We start from the raw sequence: 25,249 nt of genomic DNA on the forward strand, positions 1-25,249 counted from the left end.
TGCACAAACTTGGATATATATTCCACCTTCTCATGTGTCTGCCCATCCTTGAATGTGTGGTTTTCCGACTAGCAACTGAATGGCGAACTGTATTATCGTGGAGACGATATTGCATCCTTAATTACAAGTTTTAGCTTCATGTGTAGCCTACAATCCTACGGGTAATCTCTCACACCCAGAGTCGGAGAGTCTGGCATGATTTGCCGTAGTTGTTGTCGCAGAATGATTTGGAGAATGGTTTGGTAAAAGAAATTGTAATGTCAGAAGAGAGTGCTATGTGAAGGATCCAATACCAATGCTGAATTGGTACGTACCCTTGACGCAACGGGAATTTGGCTTCACCCGCTGTATTACCACTATCGGCTGCGCCAGATTGAACTGCTCACGACTGCTGCGGCTGCTGAAACGCGACTCACGAATGAGAAGCAACAATCAATCACCCATCTCCAAAGACTCGCATGCGAGATGAAAACAAGTATTTACACTGTCTTCTTGTCGCTTTCTTTTTTTTTTCCCTTTTTTTTTCCTGCTATTTATGCTCTGATATCTAATTACCGTTTTTACCCGAGAATAGTATCTGGGGCAGGAGCGAGTGGTCAAAAGTGGTAAACACTCTTGACCACTTTGGACCAGGTAATCCTTCCTCGGACATAATAGAAATCACAAAATGGGTCGACATCAAGATAACGCACCTAAATACGAGGGTTGTCGACTTAACTCCTCCTCATTTGTTTCCGAGTCCCCCATTCATTACAATCTAGAGACCGCCAAAGAATACTGACATTTCATGGATACAGACATCGTTTTTCTCCCACTATACCCCTTGTCATCATCAAGAACTCTATTCTCGTTCTGCAGCCCTCGACATATGCCCTACCAAATTATACATCCAACGATTTCTCGATACTCGCCACAAACCGCGGTCGTGTACCCCGCAGCGATCCCGATTGAGTTCTTGTTTACTAGCCCAGTTTTGCCCTCAGTCGCCATTTCACGAGCGCAGAATCATTCGCTATGATACGATCGTCGACCAGAACGAGCAGTCACCATCAGAAGACCTAGATCTGTCGTACATCGAAAAAGACGTTGCGAGCAAGATTAAGGTCTCAACTATAGAGACAATAGCTGAGAAGGGCGAGGGCACAACCAACCAACGACCTCCAGCGAATTCTCAGAGTATTTGATTGACGGGGCGCTGGGCGTGCGACGTTGCTGTCAAAATCGACCAGCGGACAACGGAAAACTAGGGTTATCGAGGTTATCGTGGAGAATTACCTCCCTAATGTCGATGTGTACCCGGTTAATAAACGACCTATATATTAGTACGGCAGCCCCGGTTTCCATCGAAAACCATACGCACTACAGCCGGCTTCAGCCGTCTAGTTCATCTTCCGTAGTATAGTGGTCAGTATGCAAGCTTGTCACGCTTGAGACCCGGGTTCAATTCCCGGCGGGAGAGACCGCCACCTGCGATACGCAGGAGAATCGTTTTTTTTTCTTTCTTTTTTATTTGTTGTAGGTTCTGTTTTCGGTTTTTGTACCCTTTTATGCCCTTGTCTTCCGTTTGGAGTGTACGCCAAGCTGGTTTGTGTTGTCGTTACCATTCCAAAGACAATTGAACACGAAAGGCATGGGATCATCTAAGATCGCCGAGGTTCGCTTAGCAGAGTCCGTCCACCAATCTGTTTTGGGACGTTTCTAATAAAAGCCCTTAACTAATCTTATATTAATCCATTAAAAAGTCTTCTAAGAGAACCTGACCAATATTAATATCCTGCTGCAAATCCCCACTGTAGTTCATTCTATCATCTATATATGCTTGCCCTAAGAACTTCCATGTTGAACTAAAGAGCTTAGCTTTGTCGCTATATACCCAACCCCGGGGGCCATTATAGTCTCTCTTATGTAGCACCAGAGGAACTTGACTGCCGAGAAGGATAACAACCGGGTCCCCGATTTTGACTTCAGATGGACCGGTGCCATAGTCTCCATTCTCGAGTATAAACAACCTTCGATCTTCGCAAGCATCGTCACGAATACGGTCATACTTGATTTGGGCTTCATCATTCCGTATGTCGACACCTTGGTGAAGGCTCATGTGGTATCCTGTGTCAATTCGGGTGAGATCTGGGATAACCTGATACCGGAAATAATCAGGATTCCACCTTTCCGAGTAGTCTTTAGTATTCCATGCTCTCCAGGACGCTGGAGCCCTATCCCAAGCACCCCCTGTGATAGTCCTGGCAAACTTTGCTGTCTTTTCTGTGTCCTCCCACGGACCTCCAAGCATACGTTCCCAATTCTTGAATAGTCGGACGTAATTTGGCCTCGCAGTATTCCTATAGGCAATTTTTCCTACACTGGCTATATTGCCAATTCTGAACCCTTGAACTGAAATGATATCGAGTAATTCAAAATCCACCTTGAGACGTGCTGGGAGTCCCCCTGCTGCTGAGTGATGAGTAGAATGTAAAGGGTAATAAATAGGATCGTCGAGCCCTCCAGTCCAGAATAGACGTCTTCCATGCCAAAGTTGATTTGGCTCCGGTGTATTTGCTGACCAATCATAACACCAGGTGGGAAAGCTTGGGAACATCCTTTCTGCGAGAACAAGTGGAAGCAACGTTTTGTATTTCATCATTGTTGCTTTAGAGAATATCGTGGATAATCTCTGGAGGCCCATTTTGTAGTCTACGTGGAGTTCTTCCGTAGAAAGGCTCTCACCTCTCAATAGCCCGAGGAAAGCATACAGTCTGTCGTGAGAGACCGTACATTGGCGGTAGCGAAGTTGATATGCAAGCCCGAACAAACCTGTTGGTGGATCTTGATATGACGGCTTACGCATTTCAGAAACCATCTTCAGATAACTGAACAGAGCATATTTGACCTTGACTTTGTCACGTGTTGTCTCTTGTGTCAGGAACTGGGCAAAGTCAAAGAACGGGATTGTGTCGTGGCCACAATAGAGTAGAGCTGTTCTAGCGAGGACAACCTCTTGAACAGTCCACGCACGAGACCAGTACTATCGCTGGTTAGCTCGTAATTCGTTTGAATATCACAGCACTTTCTTACCGGCCTTTTGATGATCTCATTGAGGCAATGAATCCATCGGTCATCCTTTCCGTTCCATATGTCTTTCCTAGCATTCATATCGTTACATGCCAGCAGTTGATTCACTTTTTCGAACGCCTGTTGGGTATTGGTCGTTGATGGACCGGTCCAAATGAGTACTCTTTCAGCGTTTTGATAGATATCTCGCATTCTCTGCACCTGGAGACTTTTCTCGTCTGTGTCAGTCTGATTGATACATATCGCGTCAATCTGTGGACTCAATGTCAGTGACCCATTTACCAAGCCATAGGGGAAACCCACCCAAAGTTGTCGGCTTTCATGCTCAAGACACAAATGCTCTAACGCATTATATAAGTCTGCAGTGATCTCAAACTGCTCCCCATTCAACAGGATTCGTTTCTTCTTCTGCTTTTTACCCCAGCAGTAACTTAAGGCTTCATAGTTACACTCATCCCACGAAGTCTCAATGAGCTGGGCAGTAACAGAGATATGCCCAAAATTAGCAGAAGGCGCGAGACGCACAAGGCGCATAGCTTTGGGACTATCACAAAGGGGTAAGTAAGTATTAGACTGCATATTGCAAGACAATTGAAAAGTAAAGCGATGATAGTTATTTATAGATAATGTAGTATGTAAACTAAAGGAAAAGAATTTATTATGCGCGAATTTGAAATAATACTTGTGTCAGCCCTAGTCGAAAATAGTAATACAGGCTAATTACTCTTATATCAGCCACTTATTTAGTAAATATTAAGTTCTATTTATAGATTAATAAACTCAATTTAATCTTCATAATGGTTCAGGTAATACACTATAAGAATAATAAGTAACTCAAACCTATGTGTTAGTCTGGGTAAGTGGTAGAACTAATTATAAATAGCACTGATTATAACAAAGGATTCATAGGCCTTAGAATAGTTAGTAGAGAGATCCCACAGGTCTATAGCGAAGTGGCACACTTTTTCTAGCCACTTGCTGTAGAGGAAAATATTTTCTAACCCTTCCCTACTTAAGAATGTAGACTAGAAATGCGCCGCACTTCCATTTAGGCCAGTAAACAGAGAACCCGAAATGCGCCGCATTTCTTCCACAAAGGCCCATGCCAACCATATAGACGACGACGCCCTTAAACTTTACAGCATGTAGTAATTTCAGTTGCATCAATTAGAAGGAAGGAAGCTGCAATCAAGCTCTCTCTTTATTCCTAGCTAAATATAGCTTTATGGAAGGTATCCGATCCTCTTGCTGCCTTCTAAACTTTATTAATATAATAGGCCTCACAACATACACTAATGCTATTATCACATTGCGGCCGAGTCAGCTCTAAAAGCTTAAGAGTCTCAGCTTCTACTTACAGATTGATTTCATTTAACAGCTGAGGAAAAACACTTTAGAATACCATATCTACTAGTATAGTGTCGCAAGCATAACCAGTGCAGTTGCGATACAGACGTAAATAAATGGGGCAGAATAGACTTAATTTATATAGAATACTAGTGTATTAATCACTGACATACCTGCGACCATTTTGCTCTCTGTATTTTAGATAACAAGTTTAACTATTATGAGGAAGGGGAGGAATTGATACAGTGAAGAATTATTAACAGTAGAAACTTGCATAAAATAGAACTGTATAGATAAGTAGAAGAGAAGTGGAGATTAGATGCCAGTCAGATGTTCAAGAATTTAACCCGCATAGGGAACGACTTGAAGCTCAATGGCTTCCAAATCATCAGCTGTGGGAGGATTGATGCTTGATACCATGACAAGAGCAGGAGTGTTGATTATCCTACCATGGATTACATCAAACTGGTCCCAGGTACCAGGAACCGCATTGCAATAAGTAGTATCCATCACCTCGTCCAAGTGGCATTCACCTGCTGGTGCAGAGCACTTGAGCTTTCGGTCGCGAGTCTGTTCGCATGTGAGAGGTTCTATTCCAGCGTAGTGATTATCAGGGTCGCAGAGCGTATTCGAGTTGGGGAAACCATCGCCTCCAAAAGAAACACATAAGTATTTCCCGGTGTTTATCTCTCGTACATAGTTGGTGCTAGCTTCGATAGAGAAAGTGAGAACTGGGGGAGAGGGCGTGTACCACCCGAGGTTGTTATATCGAACTGGATCGCCTCGCAGCAATTGACCATCGATATCTGAGCCTAGGGCCTTGATATTAAAGGTAGGAATAGGCACAAATGTGTCTTCAGTGGTGGTAGTCATCAACGTCGTGGTTGCTTCAGCAGATGTCGTTGTCTCAGCAGTTGTAGTAGGGATTTCAGTGGAAGCTGAGAGCTCGATGCTAGCGCTTCCTGACTCTGTCGCCTCGGTAGAAGTCACATCGGCGTCTGTAGATGTGGCACTGATAGATAATTCGACGGAGGCTGTAGTCGTTGTCACGATGTCTGTACTTGTAGTAAAGATAGCGACAGGTTCCGTCGAGGTTGCAGATGCGGGCTCGGTAGATACGCTGCCTAAATATGAGTTAATAAATAAATCGATGCGCTATTGATACATTCCACTTACCGGAGTCGGTCAGTGTTCGACTTCGAGGCTTGCAAACACTTGCAATTGCGATATTGGCACCAAGGCCTAAAGACAGGAACGCAACGAAACGCATTTTCGCTGTAGAAAAGAGCGACAAGGGTTAGACTGAGTGAAGGGAGAATAAAACAGAAGAAAGATGAAGAACCCAGAGACATCTAAAATGTCAATTGTTTCACATCAGGGGTTTATTTCGTTTTTTTTTAGCGCTTGGCACTATTGACATACTACAGCCTCAGCTGTGCCAATAGTGCAGGTACTAGCTTCATTTTCCAGGGTCAGTCTTTTGTGTTCTTATCGTAAATGTTATATTACTGGCCAATTAAATCACCTAGAGCCTTACTTATTAATACTAGTGATTCCAAAGTGCGCAAAGGAAGGATACTTAATTTGCCGCATTCCTCTTATCCTACGGCTGAAAAACAATCAAAGACTCAGCGAGGTTATTTGGCAGTCATCCAGCCTCGATAAGTTGATAATGTGACAAAAGTGTCTTATATCTCAAGGCCAGACCATCTTTGTTCAGCCGCACGCACAACGACCAAAGTGGCATGTGGTGATCCTGATGCGGGGAACAGGCATTTCAGCCGCCTCCACAGCCGCCATGTTTGTGATTCAACGACGTCTAGGGCTAGCGGCATGTTCTTAGAAGAGGTGAGCATTCCAGACTTCGCTGTCAATAGCTATGTCTCAGTCCAGATATTCAAGGTGCTTCGATTGCCCCACCATATACCGGGACTACGATTCGTCAATTGAGGTTCATCGACTCTATGGCACAAGTGCGGACACTAGCTGACTGGCAGCTTGGCTAAGAATCTAGACCCTGTTTGAGACAAGGCCGTAACGATAATCGATAGTTTGAGGCATGCAGGTTTTTGCCGCCAGCCATCATCGCTTGGTAAAGGGCACAACACCTTATGAGAGGTTTATGTCTCTTGTCATTGCAGCAACCTACCCCAAAGCAGCTCGCAGAACCCCTCCAAGGTTTCATGTCAGCCAGCCAATACAGTCCACATGGTCGATCGTTGCATAATGAAGAATTAGTCATATTCTGCAGGAATGCATCTTGTAGACGGAATACGGTGAGGGTTAGATGCACTCATGGTACATCAGTACATCACGATACTACTGTACAGCTATAGAGAGGCCAGTCGTACGCCTGCAAGGTTGACACAAAGCATATAAGCGAGGTCCTGCCCTCTTTCATTTTTCTCCAGACAAACAATTCACATCTTCCTATTCAATCCTCCAGTCTAATCTCCATCATGGCGTCTGAACAACCTTTCATCGAAGTCCATCAAAAGACACAGTCCTACAAGCATATGTGGGCGCGTGATGTCGCTCGAGCAACCATGGACTACGACCTCAAGGGTGTTGTTGATCTCGTGAATGGGTCCAAAGCTAACGTCACTATTCCCCCAAAGATCAACATAGGCCAGCTGAGGGAAGTCACAGAAGAACTCACTGGACCTGGCTACATCCCCAAGGCTAAAGGTCAGATTGACGTGGGCATTGTTGGAGCTGGAGTGGCCGGTTTGTTCGCTGCTCTGCTCTTTGATTGGCTCAACGATCATCCTAATCTCAAGGGAAAAGGGCTCAAGATCAACTACGATATTCTTGAAGCCGCGGGAGCGGAGCGACTTGGTGGGCGTTTGTACACTCACCACTTTTCTGATGAAGAGCACGACTACTATGATGTCGGTGCTATGCGATTTCCAAACAACTCAATTATGAAGAGGTTCTTTGATACGCCAAATGAATCAGGAAGTCTTACTTACTCTATTGTAGAACCTTTCAACTGTTCCAGTACATTGGGCTCACCCAAGAGAGCAAGCCAGGCCTGATTCCTTATTATCTGAAGGACGTGCTCAACAAATGTCCCTCCTACTTCAACGACGTATCCCACGAAGGCAATGTTTGGGCCGATGACAAACATCCCAATGACCCATACAAAGTCAATGGTGGCTTACCCCCTAATGGAAAGATTCCGGAAGAGTATTACAACCGATCTTATGCTAAGAAAATGGGCTCAGCTAACCAGTCCCTAGTCTCTTGAAGACTGATCCCAATAAACTCGTTAGTGAAGCCCTAGGTGTTTTCATGAAGGAAGTCAAGGAGAAGTTCAAGCTCGCTATTGCTGAAAAGAACGGCGAATTGGACGAAGGGAGTAAGAAAGATCAAGAGGAAGTAACGAAGAATGACGGACCGATAAGAAGCCGGAGGGCTCAGGAGCTATGGGAGCTACTAATGAAGGCCGACCATATGAGCGTTCGCCAATTCCTCGGCTCGTATGTGTCACTCGTTTGATAAAGTTGTCTTTGACAAAAACTGATAACATTTGCAGAGGTCAACCCCACGAACTTAGAAAGAAGGACACGCCTCCACCTCAGGACAAGAGCCAGCCCTTCCCATTGGGTCCTGGCTACAACTTCAACACTATCGAGTGGCTTGAGACCATGACCTAGTAAGTCATCAGTGGCACTCCGTTTTACCACGGCTAACCTTTGGAAGTGGTACCGGATGGTACAACCAGTCCCTCACGGAGTGCGTCTTGGAGGAACTTGACTTCCACACCGATGATATGGATAACAACCCAGCTACCGAGGATATCCAGTACTGGTGGTGCGTCGACGGCGGTGCCCAAGAGATCGCAAAGAGAATGGCTGCCAAGGCCAATAAGCGTATCGAATACAACACGTGCGTCCGTTCAATCGACGCTCAAGTCCCGCTACGTGCAGCTGGAAAGTATACAGGCATGAAGCTTCACACCATCAGAACTGATCCCAAGACCAACAAGGTTGAGAGCAAGGACAGAGAGTACTTTGCTGTCCTCAATAGTACCACTCTTGGTGCCCTCCAGCGTATGGAACTTCGCGATGCCGGTCTTTCCTGGGGTACTAAGCAGGCTATCCGAGCTCTCGGGTACGGTGCGTCTGCCAAGGTTGGCATGAAGTTCCGAACCGCATGGTGGCAAAAGGAGCCGTTTGGCATCGCGCAGGGTGGAGTATCGCGGACCGACTTGCCTCTGCGCGTCTGCGTATATCCTTCATACAACATTTTGAAGAACGAGGGTGAGGACAAGTGGGATCCCGAGAAGCCAGCTGTTCTTCTCTGCTCGTACACCTGGGGTCAGGACGCTCAACGACTAGGCTCTCTATGCTCCAACAACACGACTCACGACGATAAGGAGCTCAAGAGGCTAATTATTCATGACCTTGCTCGGCTCCATGCCAGAGAGGAATTTCCCTTTGAGGAATTGGTCAAGCATCTTGAAGAGCAATATATTGATCATCACGGCTATGACTGGTACAGGGATGAGCACATGTCAGGTGCGTTCGCTTACTTTGGGCCCGGCCAGTTCTCCAATATGTGGCAAGAGATTATCAAGCCCAACGCGTTCGGCCAGCTTTATCTTGTTGGGGAAGCTGCTTCTTCCCATCACGCGTGGATTGTCGGTGCACTCGAGAGTGTCATCCGAGCCGTATACGTCATGTTCCAGGGTCTCCAGAATGGCAACCCGTCGTTTGAACCGTACAATATTGTGTTGGAATTACTCAAGCAGGCCCCAACTGACAGGGATGAGAAATACGAGTTCGAGGACATCGGTGAACCCTTGAAGAGAGGTGGTGGCATGCCCACTGGATTGCCTTTCCATCCTCTTCCCGAGGAGATGCCAACAACACAGCTTCGTACTAAAAAAGGCGCTTCTTTGACTGACAACCCGAAAGAGGAGGCCAACGATCGCCCTGTGGACATGACATATGGTGCTGCCTTGGCTGTTTTAAGTTTGATCGAGAGTTTCTTTGAGTTAGTAGTCGACAAGCAGTAAGCAAGGGTTATCAATATTTGACTTGATATCCAAGAAGGGCTCTAGGGTACTTTAAACAATATATTTCTTTAAATTATCTATCAGTCCATTACTCAATTCTATCATTACGAAAATACCGGTTCAGTCTCAGGCGAAATAGGGTTTTGTTTCATTCACTGAGCAGCTTTACCCTAGATTTCTTTACTATTCGAGCAATGGCGAGCAATTGTGTGAGATTTTTCAGTCTAACAAAGCTGACGTTGACTTCTCTGAGATTATCGACGTGCGCAAATACATTAGAGCATTGATAGTATCTAATGAGTCAAGATGGGTCAAGCAGGGCGGAGGAAGATTAGGGTCTCGATATCCTCCTGTTTCGCAACCGTGTTATTGAACATCGCATGACTCGTTTATTTTCCCCTAAATCTCTTTCTTGATCTGGCTACGGACACTCCACGGACCCTCCGTGGAACTTCCACAAAAGCCGCATGATAGCCCTACGAAAGCCCCACGGGCTGTCCGTCTGTTCCTTGTGACAATCAATACTTGGCACCTCAGACCGGTAATGAAACTGTGGGTAGCGAGTACGTCGGTGGAGCAGGCTTATACGTCTATGGTCCTATTGGATAATGCCTTGTCTCAGCCATACCTCCCTGTCGTTGCATCATTGCAACGTCCCTTGGATATGCACGGGATTAAGCTCTCACAAACCGATATTGCTGTCGGTTGTTGCAGTTTGGATCGAGTGTCGGTGTGTTGAGAAAATCGAGACACGAAAGCATTTGGCAGTAGAGAGACAGAAATACCAATACGGTGCCCACATGGGAAACTTTGGATCCCAGCACTAGTGTTTTTGTCACCTTGACCTAGTCTCGCTTATGTATGTTTTTTGATCGGGGTCTCGCATTGTGAAGGTCCGTTAAAATGGGACTTGGTCCAAGTGCACATAGAGAAAATGTCGATCTGGAAGACTTTCTATATGCCTCATGGGAAGTATAAGAACAGCCGTGCCGTCGTGAAGGATCTCAATTTCTCGATTTATCACACACAGCATATGGAAACAGTCCGACATGTCGACCTACATTGATATCGTGTTGGAAAATCCGCAATATGCGGTGTTATCTACTATCTCCCTTATTGCCATTCTTATTGCAAATTATTCTTTTTTCGCCAAGGACGACAAGTACCCGGTTTTGAATCCAAAGAAACCCTTCGAATGGAGCAACACGCGTGTGGTCAAAGAGTTCACTGAGAATAGCAAGAGCCTCCTTGCCCATGCGCGCTCTGTCTATGGAGAGCAGCCCTACAGGGCTTACACTGATATGGGCAAAGTTCTGGTGATACCTCCTTCATGGGTTCATGCCTTGAGAAGCAAGAAGGAACTAGACTTTAGAATTCCAGCCCAAGAAGTAAGTTTAATCCTTTTGGTCTCATTAATTATAACTAATTTGCATAGGACTCTCATGAATACATTCCTGGATTCGATGGTTTTGGTTTCCACGCCAACATGCCCACTGTTATCACGAAATATGTTACAAAATCTTTAGGTAAGATTTGATAACTTCATCCGTCTAAAGGACTATCTAACTCATTGTAGCCAAGATGACTGGCCCTATCTCGGAGGAAACGTCACTATCAATTCGCGACCGGCTCACCGACTCAAAAGGTATTTCATTCGGGACGCACCTAACGGCGAAAGATAAATGAGACTGACAAATTTAGAATGGCACTCAATCAACCCGCCGAAAGAAATGATCCGCATTGTTTCCCGTGTCTCCTCCCGAATCTTCATGGGCAAGGAACTCTGCCGTGACGAAGCGTGGACCAAAGCTTCGAGTGACTACACCGTGGTAGCCTTTGCATCTATCGCTCTCCTTCGAGTATACCCGAGGTGGCTTCGCCCTTATATCCATTGGTTTCTTCCTTATTGTAAAGAAGCCCGCAGATTGCTGAAGGAAGCTCGTGAATGCCTCCAGCCTCACCTTGATCGTCGAGAGGTTATCAAACAGCAAGCTCTGGCGCAGGGACAACCTTGCCCCTTTGATGACGCAATTGAGTGGTTCAACAATGAGTACGATAAGCACGATCCAGCCACACAGCAAATCTCCATCTCTATTGTCGCGTACCACACTACTTCTGATTTGTTGTGTGAGACTCTTCTCAATCTTTGTCAACATCCTGAGCTTTTTAAGCCTGTCCGTGACGAGATTATCACGGTCCTCCGTCAAGAGGGCGGTATAACCAAAGCAGCTCTGTATAACATGAAGTTGCTGGACAGTGTTATCAAAGAGTCCCAAAGATTACGACCAATCTTGCTGGGTAAGTTCAATACCCTTTTACGTTGATAAACCGCCAGCTAATGACTTTCAGGTGCATTTAGAAGAAAAGCCATGGCTGATGTTACTCTTCCCAATGGCGATGTCCTCCGGAAGGGCGATAGAGTCATCGGAGAGACAACACATATGTGGGGTCCTGAATCTTACGATAACGCGCTTGAGTTTGACCCCTATCGCTACGTCCGAATGCGCGAGTCAGGCGAGGAGAACAAAGCTCACCTCGTGAGCACTAGCCCCGAGCACCTTGGATTCGGACATGGCGTACACGCATGCCCCGGACGCTTCCTGGCTGCCAACGAAATCAAGATCTTGTTATGCCATTTACTTCTCAAGTATGATTGGAAGCTTCCAGAGGGTGCAGAGCCTAAGCCAAGTTTTGCAAGCTTTAGAATAGATGGTGACAAGACTACAAACCTCTTGATTCGACGTCGCACTGAGGAACTAGATATTGATTCCCTTTCAGCTTGATAACCTCGGTGTGAGGTTGAGGTTTATTGCTGGCTCCATTGGAATTGTTTATTTACGGATATCTCAAACACCTACTCATGCCTTGCTAGCAGCGGTGTATTGCTAAGATAATATATAGATTGCAATGTTTACTCTCTTTACTATTTAGTCTAGTTCTCTACGTTGCTTACTCATGATTTGTGTTAGTGAATCTCAATAAATAATTATAAAAACAATTATAATACTTCTACTCTGGTTTGCAGTAAACAATTATCCAAGCTATTGCAATCCTATCTCGTTCAAGTACTTTGTGGCCATACTTTCTCCCCTCAGCTCTGGAACAGTCCTCCCATTCCCGAAGTAGGCGAAACGATTCTTTCCAAGATACTTCATCTTATAATCCTTCCACCTTGGGTTTTCCAGTGCCTCCTTGTAGTGCCAAATGGATCCGCACCATGGGCCCGTCACCGAGTTGTCATTTTTACTATTCTTATACCTGTTCTTGTCAGCACACTCTGATATCTGGCAGAGAAGACAAGGTGTTAGACGAGTAACTTACCAGCTGGCACAAGAATCAGTGCACACCAAGTCTTTCATGATCTTGTCTCTCTGTTCCATAAACTCTTTCGCTGCATCTTCTTCCACCTCCAAGCTTGCGATGCCTTCGGCTTGCATCTTTCTTACGCATGAGAATGCATAGTCTACTGCAAGTTCCAGTCCCATGATCAGGGACACATTGCTAATGGGAGCATTGGGGCCGCCGGCAACTGTATGTTCAAGTTTGGTTAGCTGACACCCCTTTCAAATCCATACAAAAGATTGTCGACTGACTCCAGTAATTCGGGAATCCAGGTGCTGCAACACTGAGGTAATGTGTAGGACCTTGACTCCAAACATCTCTTAGGTTCTGACCGCCGCAACCTAGAACAGGGAATGCTGGCCGATGAGAAACATCAAACCCGGTCGCGCAGATAATGATATTGAAGTCGTGTTGGATGTTGTTATTGTCCATACTCCCGGACTCATTCATGCACTTGATCCCGCCGAAAACTGCCTTCGTGTTCGGTTTGATGAGTGACTCCAAGTAACCATTTCCAGGGCTCACGCTGTTACAGAGATCAGTACAGAACCAGCATCAATCGCTCGGACAAATTTCAACATACCGTCTACACCCAACTTCAAAGTCGGGAATCAGCTTGCTGCATATCTCTTCGTTATTCTCGAGTCGCTCTCTCATGAGCTTCCTGTTAGCGATGAAAGCTTGCTTTTGCATATCAGTGTCCTTGTAGTAAATGTCAAATCCCTTCGTTGCACCGTCAAGTAGCTTTCGGCGATAGTCCAGAAGAGCCGATTTGTCAGACTGGAACAACTTAATTTGTTCTTCAGTGAATCTTGTTTCTCTCCCTTCACTGGCAAAGACCTGTTCATATTCTGCCGTGATCCAGGTTGGTGATTGGATGAAATTAGTTAGCTGAGAGACTACTAGTTTATAATTATTATAAATTATTTTATAAACTTTTCTTATTATTTATTCTATAGAAAATTAATAAAATACTATAATATAAAAATTATTAAAAAATTAATTTTTAAAAAAATATAATAGGGTTTAAATATATAACCTTTAGGAGAACCTTAGGATAGTTATAAACCCCTATTAAGGGGGCTTACTTATAAATTCTATATATAGAAGAATAAGCAGTAAGCTTTAGTCTTATAATAATAGAGGACCTATATTACCTATATTAATAGATCTACCTAACTGAGCTATTAGACCTCTTATAAAAAAGAAAAATAATTTACTTATTAATAATAAATATTATATTAAAAAGATTAATATAATTAATTTAAAGATCTTTATATAAAATACCTTTATAAGTAATTAATATAAATAATAAATTATTTTATTAATAATACCTTTAAATTAAATTTATAAGAGGTCTAATAGCTTAATTAAGTAGATCTATTAATATAGGTAATATAGATCCTCTATTATTATAAGATTAAAGCTTACTATTTATTTTTCTATATATAGAATTTATAAATAAGCCCCCTTAATAGGGGATTATAACTATCCTAAGGTTCCCCTAAAGGTTATATATTTAAACCTTATTATAAAATTAGCTTTAATTTAAATATAATACTAATTATATAAGGCTTTATAAAATACTTATAAAAAAACTTAAAATAATAAGTTATAAAATATTTTTATTTTTATATAAAAAGTTTAATATAAAAGTATTATTTTTAATTATTATTTAAGTATTATAAAAAATTAAATAAAATTATAAAAATATATATTATATTATTAAATAGTAAAATTTATAATTATAATATTATTATAATTATAAATTAAAGCTTAATAAGTATATATTATAAATTTATATATATATTTTATTATATTTATTACTAGCTCTTTAGTATATATCCTTATAATATAAATATTTACCTTACCTTAATAGACTTTAAAAGTGTAAGAGTATTATAGAAAGATTAAGTCGCGACCAATCAGCGAGCAGTCGCCGGAAGATCTTCAGGTAATTTACCTTAAGAGAAGTCAGACCGAGGGATCTAGGGTTAGATTCCTCAAGTTGAAGTCTCACGAGACCAAGTTCAATATACAATCAGATCTATCTATCATTTAACCACCCTAACTTGACCTTATATATTTACAAAAAGGTAAAGGAAAAATTAATATTAGCTAGTATTACTTTTAGGCTAACTAATATAAGGCAGCAGTATATAATACTTTAAATATAGCCTTTCCTAACTGAGAAGGTATAAATATACCTTATTACTACACTAGTAATATTAATTCTAGCAGCATTATATATTATAGCGAAGACCAATACTCACATAAGCGCCTCAAGATATAACCACTAGTGTTAAATGCTCTCGTCTTAGAAGAACGTCTTCGACATGGAGGTCTACCAAGTCGACTGCCGGGGAAGAGTATGCCCAGGCAAGCGGTATCCTCAGCCTTGTGTCATCCCAGGCGACGCCCGATAAGAGTGAAGTCAGTCGGTTCTCACCAGTTTTAAGCAATGGCCGCTTGAGAATACTCCGCTCAGGTGCATAACTTAGAACGGTAAAAAACAACTTTCCCGGTTACAGTTCGACTGGACTCCTCATACAAAGCATGGGCATACTAGCCGGGATCAGGTTGATTCACACTCGACACGGATGAGGGGCAGGGCCAAGTTTGCTTCAGCTCCAAGAGCCAAATACACCCCACAGAAAGATGATCTTCTCATCAAGTTAAAGGAGGGCAGGGAAGTGCTAGTGTGGCCAGAGATTCACCAACGCTTCACTGAGGCCTAGAGCCTGTAAAGAGCTCTCTTTCAACTGCTTCATTGCCAAACACATTAGGTTCATCGCTACAGGCGAAAGGGTTCTTGTACCTGTCGGTCCTTCCTTGCCACGTTGACGCCCGCTCTCGGCCGCCCTTCAGCGTAGTGGCCAGTCTTACGTAGGCTGTATCGATAACACGACAACCAGTTCCGCCCGATCGTGGGCTCCCCTCTTTTCTCGAAGGACCTTATGCGTCCGCATTATCTCATTCCATCTTTGCCGAACCTGCGCGGGGATTTTACTTTTTTTTTCAACCAGCATTATCATTCCTGAGGTATTTGGCTTTCGTGCCTTCACTAGGAGGGGGTTTTGAAGCATTCTGAACGAGTAAATCCTTTCGTTCTGCAAAGTCTCTGTGAGCATACTGGTACTGGTCATCTCGACCGTCACCGCCGTTTCCAGGAGAGGGATTGTATTCTTCCACTGCCAGCTCTTACCACTACATTTGATCTCCTCCGTCTCTAGGCATGCTGCAGAGATGTACGCGAAGGTAGCGCTGTCGTGAGAGTCGGCAAGGGCACGAGCCCATGAGCTCTCTCCCTCACAAGCTATCCTGCAACCGTGGCAGCTATCATTCCCGTAAGGCCAGGCAACCATGAGCGCCTTCCCATTGCGGTCTAGGCCGGTATCTTGAAGGGTATTCAAGATTCCACGCACCAATTTCAGGACCAGATTGTGGGCCGGGGGTGGCAACTCTTGAACCCAGCCTAATAGCTTCCCGCTTCGGAAGTTCTCGATGATAAAGCGATGGCTTTCGAGGTCTTTCCAGAGCCTACATTCGTCACCAGAAGTTAAACGGCGGGCGAATACAGGCAGTAGGTCGGCTATCATTTCGTGAAGGAGGACTCGTCTGGCGACCGCAGTGCACAGGCTCATCTGAACACCCCAGAGTTCTTCCAAAAATAGTATCAACTCCCCATCATCCACATCCAGTCTCTTCTTCTTTAGAGTCTGACCAGGGAACATATGATAAGAGGCATTAGCTTGCACTAGACCATAGTTCCCAATTTGTCCTCCAACTTGTACTTCCTTCAGTTCCCAGCCAGGCAGAGATGTGCCTAGGGGCTGAAGATGTCCGGATAAGCTAGCGCGACATGAGCTTTCGTCGAGACCGCAAGCGTCGTTGACTGTTACTCGTGCTCCGATGACTATCTTGCGTCTCAGATCAAATTCTCCGTAGCAGAAGAGGCCAGACGTGACTGTCCGGCTCCAGTGAAACTTGCCGCTATCTTGCCCAGATGTGCATAAATAGACAAAACCCCCACCTATTCTAATCGCAGAAGGGTGCTTCTTTCCGTCGGGTACCACGAACTGGCCTGGGCCCCAGGTGTCTACAAGATCTTGAGCACTTGTCAACAGGTCAAATCCTGAGCGCAGGTCAATGGGCGATGGCGTAGAGGGTTTCGGCGTTACCACGCTGAATGCGAGCACTGGTCCTTCAACCATATTGCCAAAGCATGTAAGTTCCTTGAGACCAGCGTCGATATACTGGTATGGGGCTGACGACGTTTCGATCCCAAGCAACCGCACTTTTGTTACCAAGGTGTCCAGGAAGAATGGCCGGAGAGGGCCAACATGTGCTTGGCTGTAGGATAGAAACCCCAGACACAAGATTTGCACGGCCAAAGAGTATAAATGAAGAGCTTCCGTGAGAGTCTCGGGGGAAGGCCCGATGCTAGCACCCTCGAGGAGAATATCGAGAACTTCCAACGACCGAGGTTTCCCAAAATCTGGAGTATCCTTCGCGGAAAACAGCTGCTCTAACTCATCTAACATTGTCACTGCAAGATGGAAGTCGATTCGGCATACTTCTATCAAAGAAGACCTGTCGTTAGGATGTCGGCCTGGATTTTTGAGAATGGTGAAGGAGTCACAGCAGAGACCAGCCGATTGAGCATGGCCTATTGCTATACAAAATTGATGAAGGGCATTGGCAACGCGGGAGAAGACTACTTGTTCATCTTGATGAGCGTAGGACACACAAGCAGTGGAATGGTCCTCTTCAAAAGTGACGCTCCCATTCCACTTCTCCAAACAACGGGTCTTTGGGGCGATGCCACCAAGCCCACAAAGCTCTTGGATTGTTCTTACATAGTCGCTCCAATCCCCGGTTTGGAATGAGCCTTGATGCGACGCTGTGGATCCAGGCTTAGGCTTATTCGACAAGTTTAGTTGATGTACACATCCATGAAGGTGATGCCCGATCTTGATTTCCGTGGGACTGATTGCTCCAGGCTCGAAATAGATCCAGGGTGAGTCAGTCGCCTGCTGGAATAACAGATCGGCCATTTCGTCATGATCAAGCCCCATGTCATTGAGTTCTTGCAGCCAAGAGTACTCGCCTGTGGCCAGAAGATCAAATCGGTTTCGGAGGAGTTGTTTGAGGGCCTTTATACTATTACTTCCAATTGCCTCTTTAATTGTCGTCGGAGGATTGACGAAGTAATGAAGGTTGGATTTGAAAGCTTCGAAAGGCGGGCTACTAGTGATGAAATCCACCACTAAATCTAGTCTTTGGCTAGCGTTAGGTGCGTCTTCCGATTCATCTTCCGTTTCTTCCCCTTCGTCTTCATCCTCAACTTCTTCATCCGGTGCTGATCCACTCTCTTCATTCTCATGGATCTCCTCCTCGACTTTGACGTCTGCCGCTGCGGGGCCGGAGCTATTCGCTTCGGGAACGTTATCGCGCCCAGCGGTTCCTCTTTCGTGGTCTCGTTGTTCAAAAAAGACCTTGAGGCGGTACTTTCGATCTTCCTTCTGGTCCAGGAAATCGCGCATGCCTTTCCGGTTGGTGTTTGCCGTATCTGGTTGAAAGGTGTGGTAAATCTGAGTGGTGACACGCTCTCGTTGGCGCTGATTTCTCAGGACCCTCACAACTTGGATCACCATATCGTCCTCAGCCCTACACCTCAATTCTATCATAAATTTTTTCAACAACCGATCGTGGTTTCGGAAAAAACGATCCTTGTCCATCGCCTTCAAGGCTTGAGAATAGAGAGGTCGAAGAAACAAGTCTTCGGACAATAGGTATGCCAAATGTTCAGCAGCAGCATTGTCGACGTTCTCACTCCCGGGCAAAGATGAGGGCGTAGTGCTTGGTACTGAAGAGGAAATGGAAAAGACCGAAGAATCATTGGAAACGTCCGATCCTGTGTCGGTACTCAAATCCCCTGACAGACTTCGTAGATTGTCCGAATTTTGCGCAGAAAGCAGCTCAACCACTGCCTGAAAGCCCTTCTCTGCGGCCCACGACAACGACGTCCGACCATCCGTATCCTTCGAGTCGGCATCAGCTCCCGCTGCCAGTAGCTTCTCGACAACCTCTAGATGACCTGCCTCACAGGCTACTTGGAACGCCGTCCGACCATCCGTATCCTTCGAGTCGGCATCAGCTCCCGCTGCCAGCAGCTTCTCGACAACCTCTAGATGACCTGCCTCACAGGCTACTTGGAACGCCGTCCGACCATCCGTATCCTTCGAGTCGGCATCAGCTCCCGCTGCCAGTAGCTTCTCGACAACCTCTAGATGACCTCCCTCAGAGGCTGTTTGGAGCGCCGTCAGTTCATCAAATCCAGCATCCTTGATCAGTCGGGCGGCGAGTAATGCCATGGCAAGTGAGTGCTCCGATATTAGTCGAGAATGGTCCTCCTTATCTAGTGTCTCCTTCCGAACTTCCACCACATGCTTAAGTATCTCAATCGCATCCTCGATCCGTCGGTCAGCGAGGTATGCGCTTGCCAGTCCATGCTCTGATGTTAGTCGAGAATGGTTTTTCTCATCTAATGTCTCTCTCTGAACTTCTACCACATGCTCGAATATCTTAATCGCATCCTTGATTTGTCGGGTGTTAAGGTATGCGCTTGCAAGCATGTGCTCTGATGCTAGTCGAGAATGGTCCTTCTTGGGAAGAAGGCCCTGTTTCCACAAATACACCTCCTCAAAGCACTTCACCGCTTCTTTAAATTTTCTATCTGTCTTAAAGGAGGCCCCAACCTTTTCAATCAGACGATAAGTTTCATCTACATTTTGCCGAGAATTTCGGCTTAGCAGACGTATCGCATGCGGCAAGTATTCCCTTCTCACGTCGTGATGAGCGTCGCTGCTTGTAGGGAATCTCGCGGCAAGATGGCATATCGCGTCGTGTGTGACCTGATTCTCTAGTCCCTGCTTTTTGAGCCAGCCTCGCATTGCCACGTGCACAAGACTGTGCATGTCGAATACATTGCTTTGCCCCCTGCGAACCAGAAACGCATAGCTGCAAAGCGTACCAATAGCCGATTGCAAGTCTATCGGCCTTATTTCATTAGGCAATATCGATTGGGGAATTGCCTTTGGTTCAATACACGACATGAACGACAACAATTTAACGGCAAGCTCATCAGACTTTTGGATCTGGCGGAAAGACACGATCCATGTTGTTCCTACTGCGTTCTGAGAGTCTCTGTATCGGTTATTGTCTCGAAATTCTATTTCAAGGACTCTTGTATCATTCTCGGCATTTTTCAAGAGGCTCAGATATGTCTGTAGAGGCGCTCTAGTCTGATTGAGATATGCGGCAGCCTGTGTGATAGCCAATGGGAGAAAAGTCAAGTATGTAAGCAGCTCAGTAGCCACTGCGTCGTCATAGAACGGTTGCTTCTGAACCAGTGAAGTTTCCAAGAGGCTCATTGCTTCTTCATTATTCATCTGCTTAACTTCGATCACGTCATACTGAGCAAACTCGCCAGCGACTTGTGTGGACCGTGTCGTCAGTAGAATCATACCATTCTCGCTCTGAGGCAGGTATTCTTCTAAGCCTGGTTTATCGGCAGATCCCAGGAACAGCTCATGATCGTCGGCGTTATCCACAATCAAGAGCCACTTGCCAGCTTTAGCCGAGCTGAGGTGTTGACAGACTAAGCGCTTCACATCGTCGTCCTCGCTCTCCTTCTGCAATCCAAGCTTTTTAGCGATCTCAGCATGAGCATGTTCTGCACCTTCATTACTTAGAACTGGCACCCAGAAGATCGAATATTCTGGCCATTTGTCTTTCACCTGATAGGCAAAATGTAAGGCTATCTGAGTCTTGCCGACTCCACCTAGCCCAGCAAGCGCCATCCTCTGTATCTGTTCTTGGCCAAAAAATGCATCTTCTAGTGCATTTAGAATAGTTGCATGGCCGGTAAAATGTATGTTTTTAGTGAATGGGATGTAATAACACGGTTCCCGAGCTTTACCTGGTAAGTCGTTAGTAGTCATTTCTACCCGCGTATAAAACTTGGTGTTTCCAGATCACTTACCAGTTATTTTACGGCCGGTAGGTAGTCCTTGAGAAGCCATGGCGTGGTTTCGTGGTTTCGTTGCTATTATGAGGATGGAAAAGGCACGAAACGCACACGACTGAGGGGTTTTGCGCTGATGCCTTGTGTCGTCACGTGGGCAGCTGAAGTTGTGTCAGCATTCTCCTCAATGGCCATATTGCTGGCGACCAGCAAGTCGCTCTGCAACCTCTGATTAAATAAACACACAATCATGATTACAGCGCCCAACTAGCCCAAGTACAATAGCAGGTAGAATCGGATCGGCCAGAACCCATGCGCTAGCGAGATGTTAGAAGGATTAACTATACACTGCCCTACCGGTCGGCCCATTCCGAGGTCGCACGCATTATTCCTTATCCCCCTAATGAGGACCAGGCCTGTTGCGAAAGATCTGATGAACGGCTAATTGACCGTTTGCCACTGGCCTCAGTGCCCCATGCACCCTGCATATAGGAAGACCCGTATCCAACTATATGTTATGCTAATAAAGACCCTATTATATATTGTAAAGGTTATTAGGGCTGTTAACTATTTCGTTAAGTAGGGGATTAGTATAATACTAATATATATAGATACTAATAACCTTTTTTTAATTAAATTAATAACTATTTTAAAAATATTTTTTTTTTATATTATATTATATTATTAATTTAATATATACTATTTTAATATATAATTAGTTAATTAATAATATTATATTTTATTTATTTATTATATATAATTTAATATAAGATCTTTTATTTAATTAAGGCTAATTTTAATATAATTAACTCTTATTTATATTACTACTATATTATAACTTTACTTACTATACTATATATATTTTATATTTTTATTTAATTAAATAGAGCTATTATATATTATAAAATATAACTAATAGCTATTTAAATTAAATTACTCTTAAAAAGGAATAACTATTAATAACTTTTAAAAATTACTAATAACTTTTAAAATTACTTAATAATTTTAATTACTTTTAATAATTATTTAAATATATATATATTTAATTAACTATAAGAGTATTATAAAGAGATTAAGTTATAACTAATTAGTAAGTAGTTATTAAAAGATCTTTAAGTAATTTACCTTAAGAGAAATTAAATTAAAGGATTTAAAAGTTAAATTCCTTAAGTTAAAATCTTATAATAAAGTTTAATATATAATTAAATCTATTTATTATTTAACTACTTTAACTTAACTCTATTTACTATTAAGAGATATAATATCTTATAATTATTTAATAATAATACTTTATATATTTATTAATATAAATTTAATATAAATTAATTTATTTTTTAAAAATTATATTTATTATATATTAATAGCTTTTATTTAAATTATATTATATTTATATTAAATAGTATATTATATAATAGTATTTAATACTTTTAATTATTTTATTACTACTTAAAGTAATTTTTATTATAAAGTAAACTTTATTAATATTTAACTTATTTATTAAAAAGACTATAAAAATATAAATATTAATAATAATAATAAAAATAAAAATATATTTATTATTTTTAATTTTTATATATATAAAATTTAAATCTCTAATAAATACTATAATAAGATTTTTAATATAATTAAATTTAATATTATAATAGCTATAGTGGGGTTTAAATGCATAACCTTCGGGAGAACCTTAGGATAATTATAAGCCCCTATTAAGGGGGCTTATCTGTAAATTCTATATACAGAAGAATAAGCAGTAAGCTTTAGTCTTATAATAATAGAGGACCTATATTACCTGCATTAATAGATCTACCTAACTGAGCTATTAGACCTCTTATATATTTTAAAAGATTAAATAATAAAAAGAGACTTAAAAGTATTTAAATTATATATTTATATTTATTATATAAATTATAAAGAATTATAAAAAAATTAAAATTAATTTTTAATATTATTAATAAAATAATTTAAATTAAATAGAAAATTAAAATATTTAAATAAAATTAATTTATATTTAAATTAAAAATAAAATACTTTTAATTTACTATTAAATTAAATTAAAAATAAAAAGCCTTTTTATTTAGCTTTTTTAATACCTTTAAAGAATTAATATAAATTAAATTATATTAAATAAAATAATTAAAAATAATTATTAAATATATAAATAAAATAATTAAAATTAATAATTAATACTTTTATTAAAAAATATATAAAAAATAAAATAACTAAAAGTACTTTATTAATAAGCTATAATATTATATTAATTAAAAAAAAGCTATTAAAATAATATTAATAAAAATCTTACTCTTATATATAATTATATAAATAGTTAATTTATAAAGAGTATATTAAAGATAGCCTTAATTTAATAGCTATATAAAATCTTTAAATTATAGAGGAAGAGGTATAAGGTATTTCAGTGTAGGGCAGGAAAACTGCCTAGAATATACGCGACCCAGCGAGGCGCGAGGCCCGACCCTGACGGGAGGGCCTATAGGAATCTTATATTGGATAGTCCTATTAATTCATGGATATCTTCGATCTCACTTTCAAGGTGGACAACCCTCTGGGCGCTAAGAAGACTGGCTACACTGGTCTGCTGAGAATTTGGCATTGGTACCATCCGCGCACTTGGCATTATGGAACCTGGGTGATCAGAGGTTTAATGTTGGTCGAAGACTATTCGATATCATGACCATCTATTAGCAGCTTTATTTAATTTCAAGTAGCTGTGACAGTAATCCAGACATCATTACTTCAAGACTTTGCCACTCAATCCCTAGTCCTTTCTGTGTTTCACTGGCATCAACCCCGAAGTGAGTCGTAGCTTCTCTCAAGCCAGGACTGCCGCGAGGAATCTTATTCTTATACTTGCCCGCTATCTTTCGTGCGATATCGGCGATTTCCTGATTGCAGTATACCCCGGCGGCTAGGAGATATCTTTCCCCACCGGCCTCAGGAACTTGAATTGCCCTGAGATGCGCGAGTGCAACATCTTCCACACTCACCCAAACTGGCCCTCGAGTGGGCGGGATGGGACCTTCTTCTCCGGCTGAAATGATACCATAGACGATCTTGTTGGACGTGTTGAGTTGCTTTGGAGAGCCGGGGATTGCTCCTTCCAGCCATGGGCCGAATACCATTGCTGGATTGAGGCTCACGAGGTCGAACTGTGCTGATGGGTTATCGTTCATCCACTTCCATGCCACTTGTTCTGCCACAGTTTTACTGGCCCTGTATGCCACTGCCGCATTAGGGGCGGTCACACCATCCTCGTAAGTCAAAGGCGACCAGTCCTTGGCAGTGTATATCTTTCCCGGCTGAAGTCCTTTTGAGGCGTCGTAGATTCCAGCAAATGAATTGGTGTGCACAATGCGTTTAACGCTCCCCAGCTGTCTGGCTGCAGTAAGAATAGCTGTTGATCCTTTGACAGCAGGAATCATGAGTTCGTCTTCCAAATCAGTAGCATCGTAGTTGAATGGTGCGGCAAGGTGCAGGATGGCGTCAGGCCCAGTTGGGCCAAAGGCAGAGAGGTATGATGCGGTTGAAGTAATGTCTTCGACCACTCTGACAGAAAGGTTGGGATTCTTGTGGTGAAGATCAAAGACCTGTTCAGCTTTTGTAGCCGATCGAACAGTCCCTACAACTCTGTATCCTTTTGACAAGAGTAGCGCGATGCAGTGCTGGGCTATGAAGCCATTGGCCCCTGTTACGGCAACGAGGGAAGGGGGTAGGATTGATTTGGGGTACGCTGAAGGCATTTTTCAAAACGACGATTAATTAACGAGGGGCCAAGGAACTGGCAGGGATGAGACTGTCAGTACTGATGTTCACTTTCCAATAATCAAGATAATGTTATTTCAATACCCAAAAGTTGCTAAAGAAGACAGAGATATTTAGGACCATAGGCATTAACGCTGCGCGGCACTATTCTTCTTTAGACCTAGCACCATATAATCGCCGTCGGAAAGACAAACTTGCGACGGTAGCAGCGGGCGGTAAGAACATCGCTAGGTTAATGGTCATACCCCTGCATTTTACGGATGGCGGGGTTATCATTCTGCACTCGCGTCATTTACATGCGCTTCATGATCTGCCTGGTGATGACCCACGACTAGAGCAGATAGAAGGTGTCGCGTGAATAACATAGAACTCGACCAAGCTATTCTTGAGTAAGCCTAACAGATTGATCCGCTTTCCTAGCCAGCCGAGACTGCCTGCATGCTACCCTAGAGTGTAAGATTTGGGGGTTTGCTAATGAATTTCCTCAGTCAAGAAGGGGTTTGGTCTTGCTTATGATCTAATAGAAAATAACTATGGTGTCTGGAAACTTTCACTCTCTCTTCCGAATTTTTTTTTAATATCATGCATATAGTAATTGGCTTGTTTTTGATTATATGTCCATGAGGGAATGATCGGGATGAATCGTCGAGACCAATAAAAAA

General features: G+C 42.9%; 9 protein-coding genes and 1 non-coding gene across 10 annotated transcripts; 5 read left to right on the plus strand and 5 right to left on the minus strand.

Annotated features, from left to right (window-relative positions):
• Positions 1–295: 295 nt before the first annotated feature.
• FGSG_04714 (uncharacterized protein) lies at positions 296–1,184 on the plus strand (the record flags this gene model as incomplete). The annotated part of the gene is made up of 3 exons (XM_011324848.1): positions 296–306; positions 575–633; positions 859–1,184. The coding sequence occupies 3 exons, from the start codon at positions 296–298 to the stop codon at positions 1,182–1,184; spliced, it is 396 nt and encodes a 131-aa protein (XP_011323150.1).
• Positions 1,185–1,387: 203 nt separating this feature from the next.
• On the plus strand, positions 1,388–1,459 carry FGSG_20627. The gene has a single exon. It is a non-coding gene; the product is annotated as a tRNA-Asp (tRNA).
• A 267-nt stretch (positions 1,460–1,726) lies between these two features.
• FGSG_12590 (uncharacterized protein) lies at positions 1,727–3,648 on the minus strand (the record flags this gene model as incomplete). The annotated part of the gene is made up of 2 exons (XM_011324849.1): positions 1,727–3,022; positions 3,073–3,648. The coding sequence occupies 2 exons, from the start codon at positions 3,646–3,648 to the stop codon at positions 1,727–1,729; spliced, it is 1,872 nt and encodes a 623-aa protein (XP_011323151.1).
• Positions 3,649–4,758: 1,110 nt separating this feature from the next.
• FGSG_12591 (uncharacterized protein) lies at positions 4,759–5,686 on the minus strand (the record flags this gene model as incomplete). Its single annotated transcript, XM_011324850.1, has 2 exons — positions 4,759–5,540; positions 5,593–5,686. The coding sequence occupies 2 exons, from the start codon at positions 5,684–5,686 to the stop codon at positions 4,759–4,761; spliced, it is 876 nt and encodes a 291-aa protein (XP_011323152.1).
• A 1,276-nt stretch (positions 5,687–6,962) lies between these two features.
• Positions 6,963–7,454, plus strand: FGSG_12592 (uncharacterized protein; the record flags this gene model as incomplete). The annotated part of the gene is made up of 1 exon (XM_011324851.1): positions 6,963–7,454. One exon carries the CDS (start codon positions 6,963–6,965, stop codon positions 7,452–7,454), a length of 492 nt encoding a protein of 163 aa, XP_011323153.1.
• Positions 7,455–7,710: 256 nt separating this feature from the next.
• FGSG_12593 (uncharacterized protein) lies at positions 7,711–9,439 on the plus strand (the record flags this gene model as incomplete). Its single annotated transcript, XM_011324852.1, has 3 exons — positions 7,711–7,898; positions 7,955–8,074; positions 8,122–9,439. The coding sequence occupies 3 exons, from the start codon at positions 7,711–7,713 to the stop codon at positions 9,437–9,439; spliced, it is 1,626 nt and encodes a 541-aa protein (XP_011323154.1).
• Positions 9,440–10,488: 1,049 nt separating this feature from the next.
• Positions 10,489–12,222, plus strand: FGSG_04717 (uncharacterized protein; the record flags this gene model as incomplete). Its single annotated transcript, XM_011324853.1, has 5 exons — positions 10,489–10,827; positions 10,875–10,965; positions 11,016–11,084; positions 11,141–11,737; positions 11,789–12,222. The coding sequence occupies 5 exons, from the start codon at positions 10,489–10,491 to the stop codon at positions 12,220–12,222; spliced, it is 1,530 nt and encodes a 509-aa protein (XP_011323155.1).
• A 258-nt stretch (positions 12,223–12,480) lies between these two features.
• Positions 12,481–13,474, minus strand: FGSG_12594 (uncharacterized protein; the record flags this gene model as incomplete). Its single annotated transcript, XM_011324854.1, has 4 exons — positions 12,481–12,697; positions 12,761–12,968; positions 13,033–13,307; positions 13,365–13,474. The coding sequence occupies 4 exons, from the start codon at positions 13,472–13,474 to the stop codon at positions 12,481–12,483; spliced, it is 810 nt and encodes a 269-aa protein (XP_011323156.1).
• Positions 13,475–15,799: 2,325 nt separating this feature from the next.
• Positions 15,800–20,868, minus strand: FGSG_12595 (uncharacterized protein; the record flags this gene model as incomplete). Its single annotated transcript, XM_011324855.1, is given in 3 exon segments — positions 15,800–15,972; positions 15,987–20,765; positions 20,829–20,868. 3 exon segments carry the CDS (start codon positions 20,866–20,868, stop codon positions 15,800–15,802), a joined length of 4,992 nt encoding a protein of 1,663 aa, XP_011323157.1.
• Positions 20,869–23,515: 2,647 nt separating this feature from the next.
• On the minus strand, positions 23,516–24,565 carry FGSG_04719 (uncharacterized protein; the record flags this gene model as incomplete). The annotated part of the gene is made up of 1 exon (XM_011324856.1): positions 23,516–24,565. The coding sequence occupies one exon, from the start codon at positions 24,563–24,565 to the stop codon at positions 23,516–23,518; it is 1,050 nt and encodes a 349-aa protein (XP_011323158.1).
• Between the last annotated feature and the right edge of the window lie 684 nt (positions 24,566–25,249).

This window comes from Fusarium graminearum, chromosome 3 (genome assembly GCF_000240135.3).
Source record: "Fusarium graminearum PH-1 chromosome 3, whole genome shotgun sequence".
Lineage (NCBI taxonomy): Eukaryota > Fungi > Ascomycota > Sordariomycetes > Hypocreales > Nectriaceae > Fusarium > Fusarium graminearum.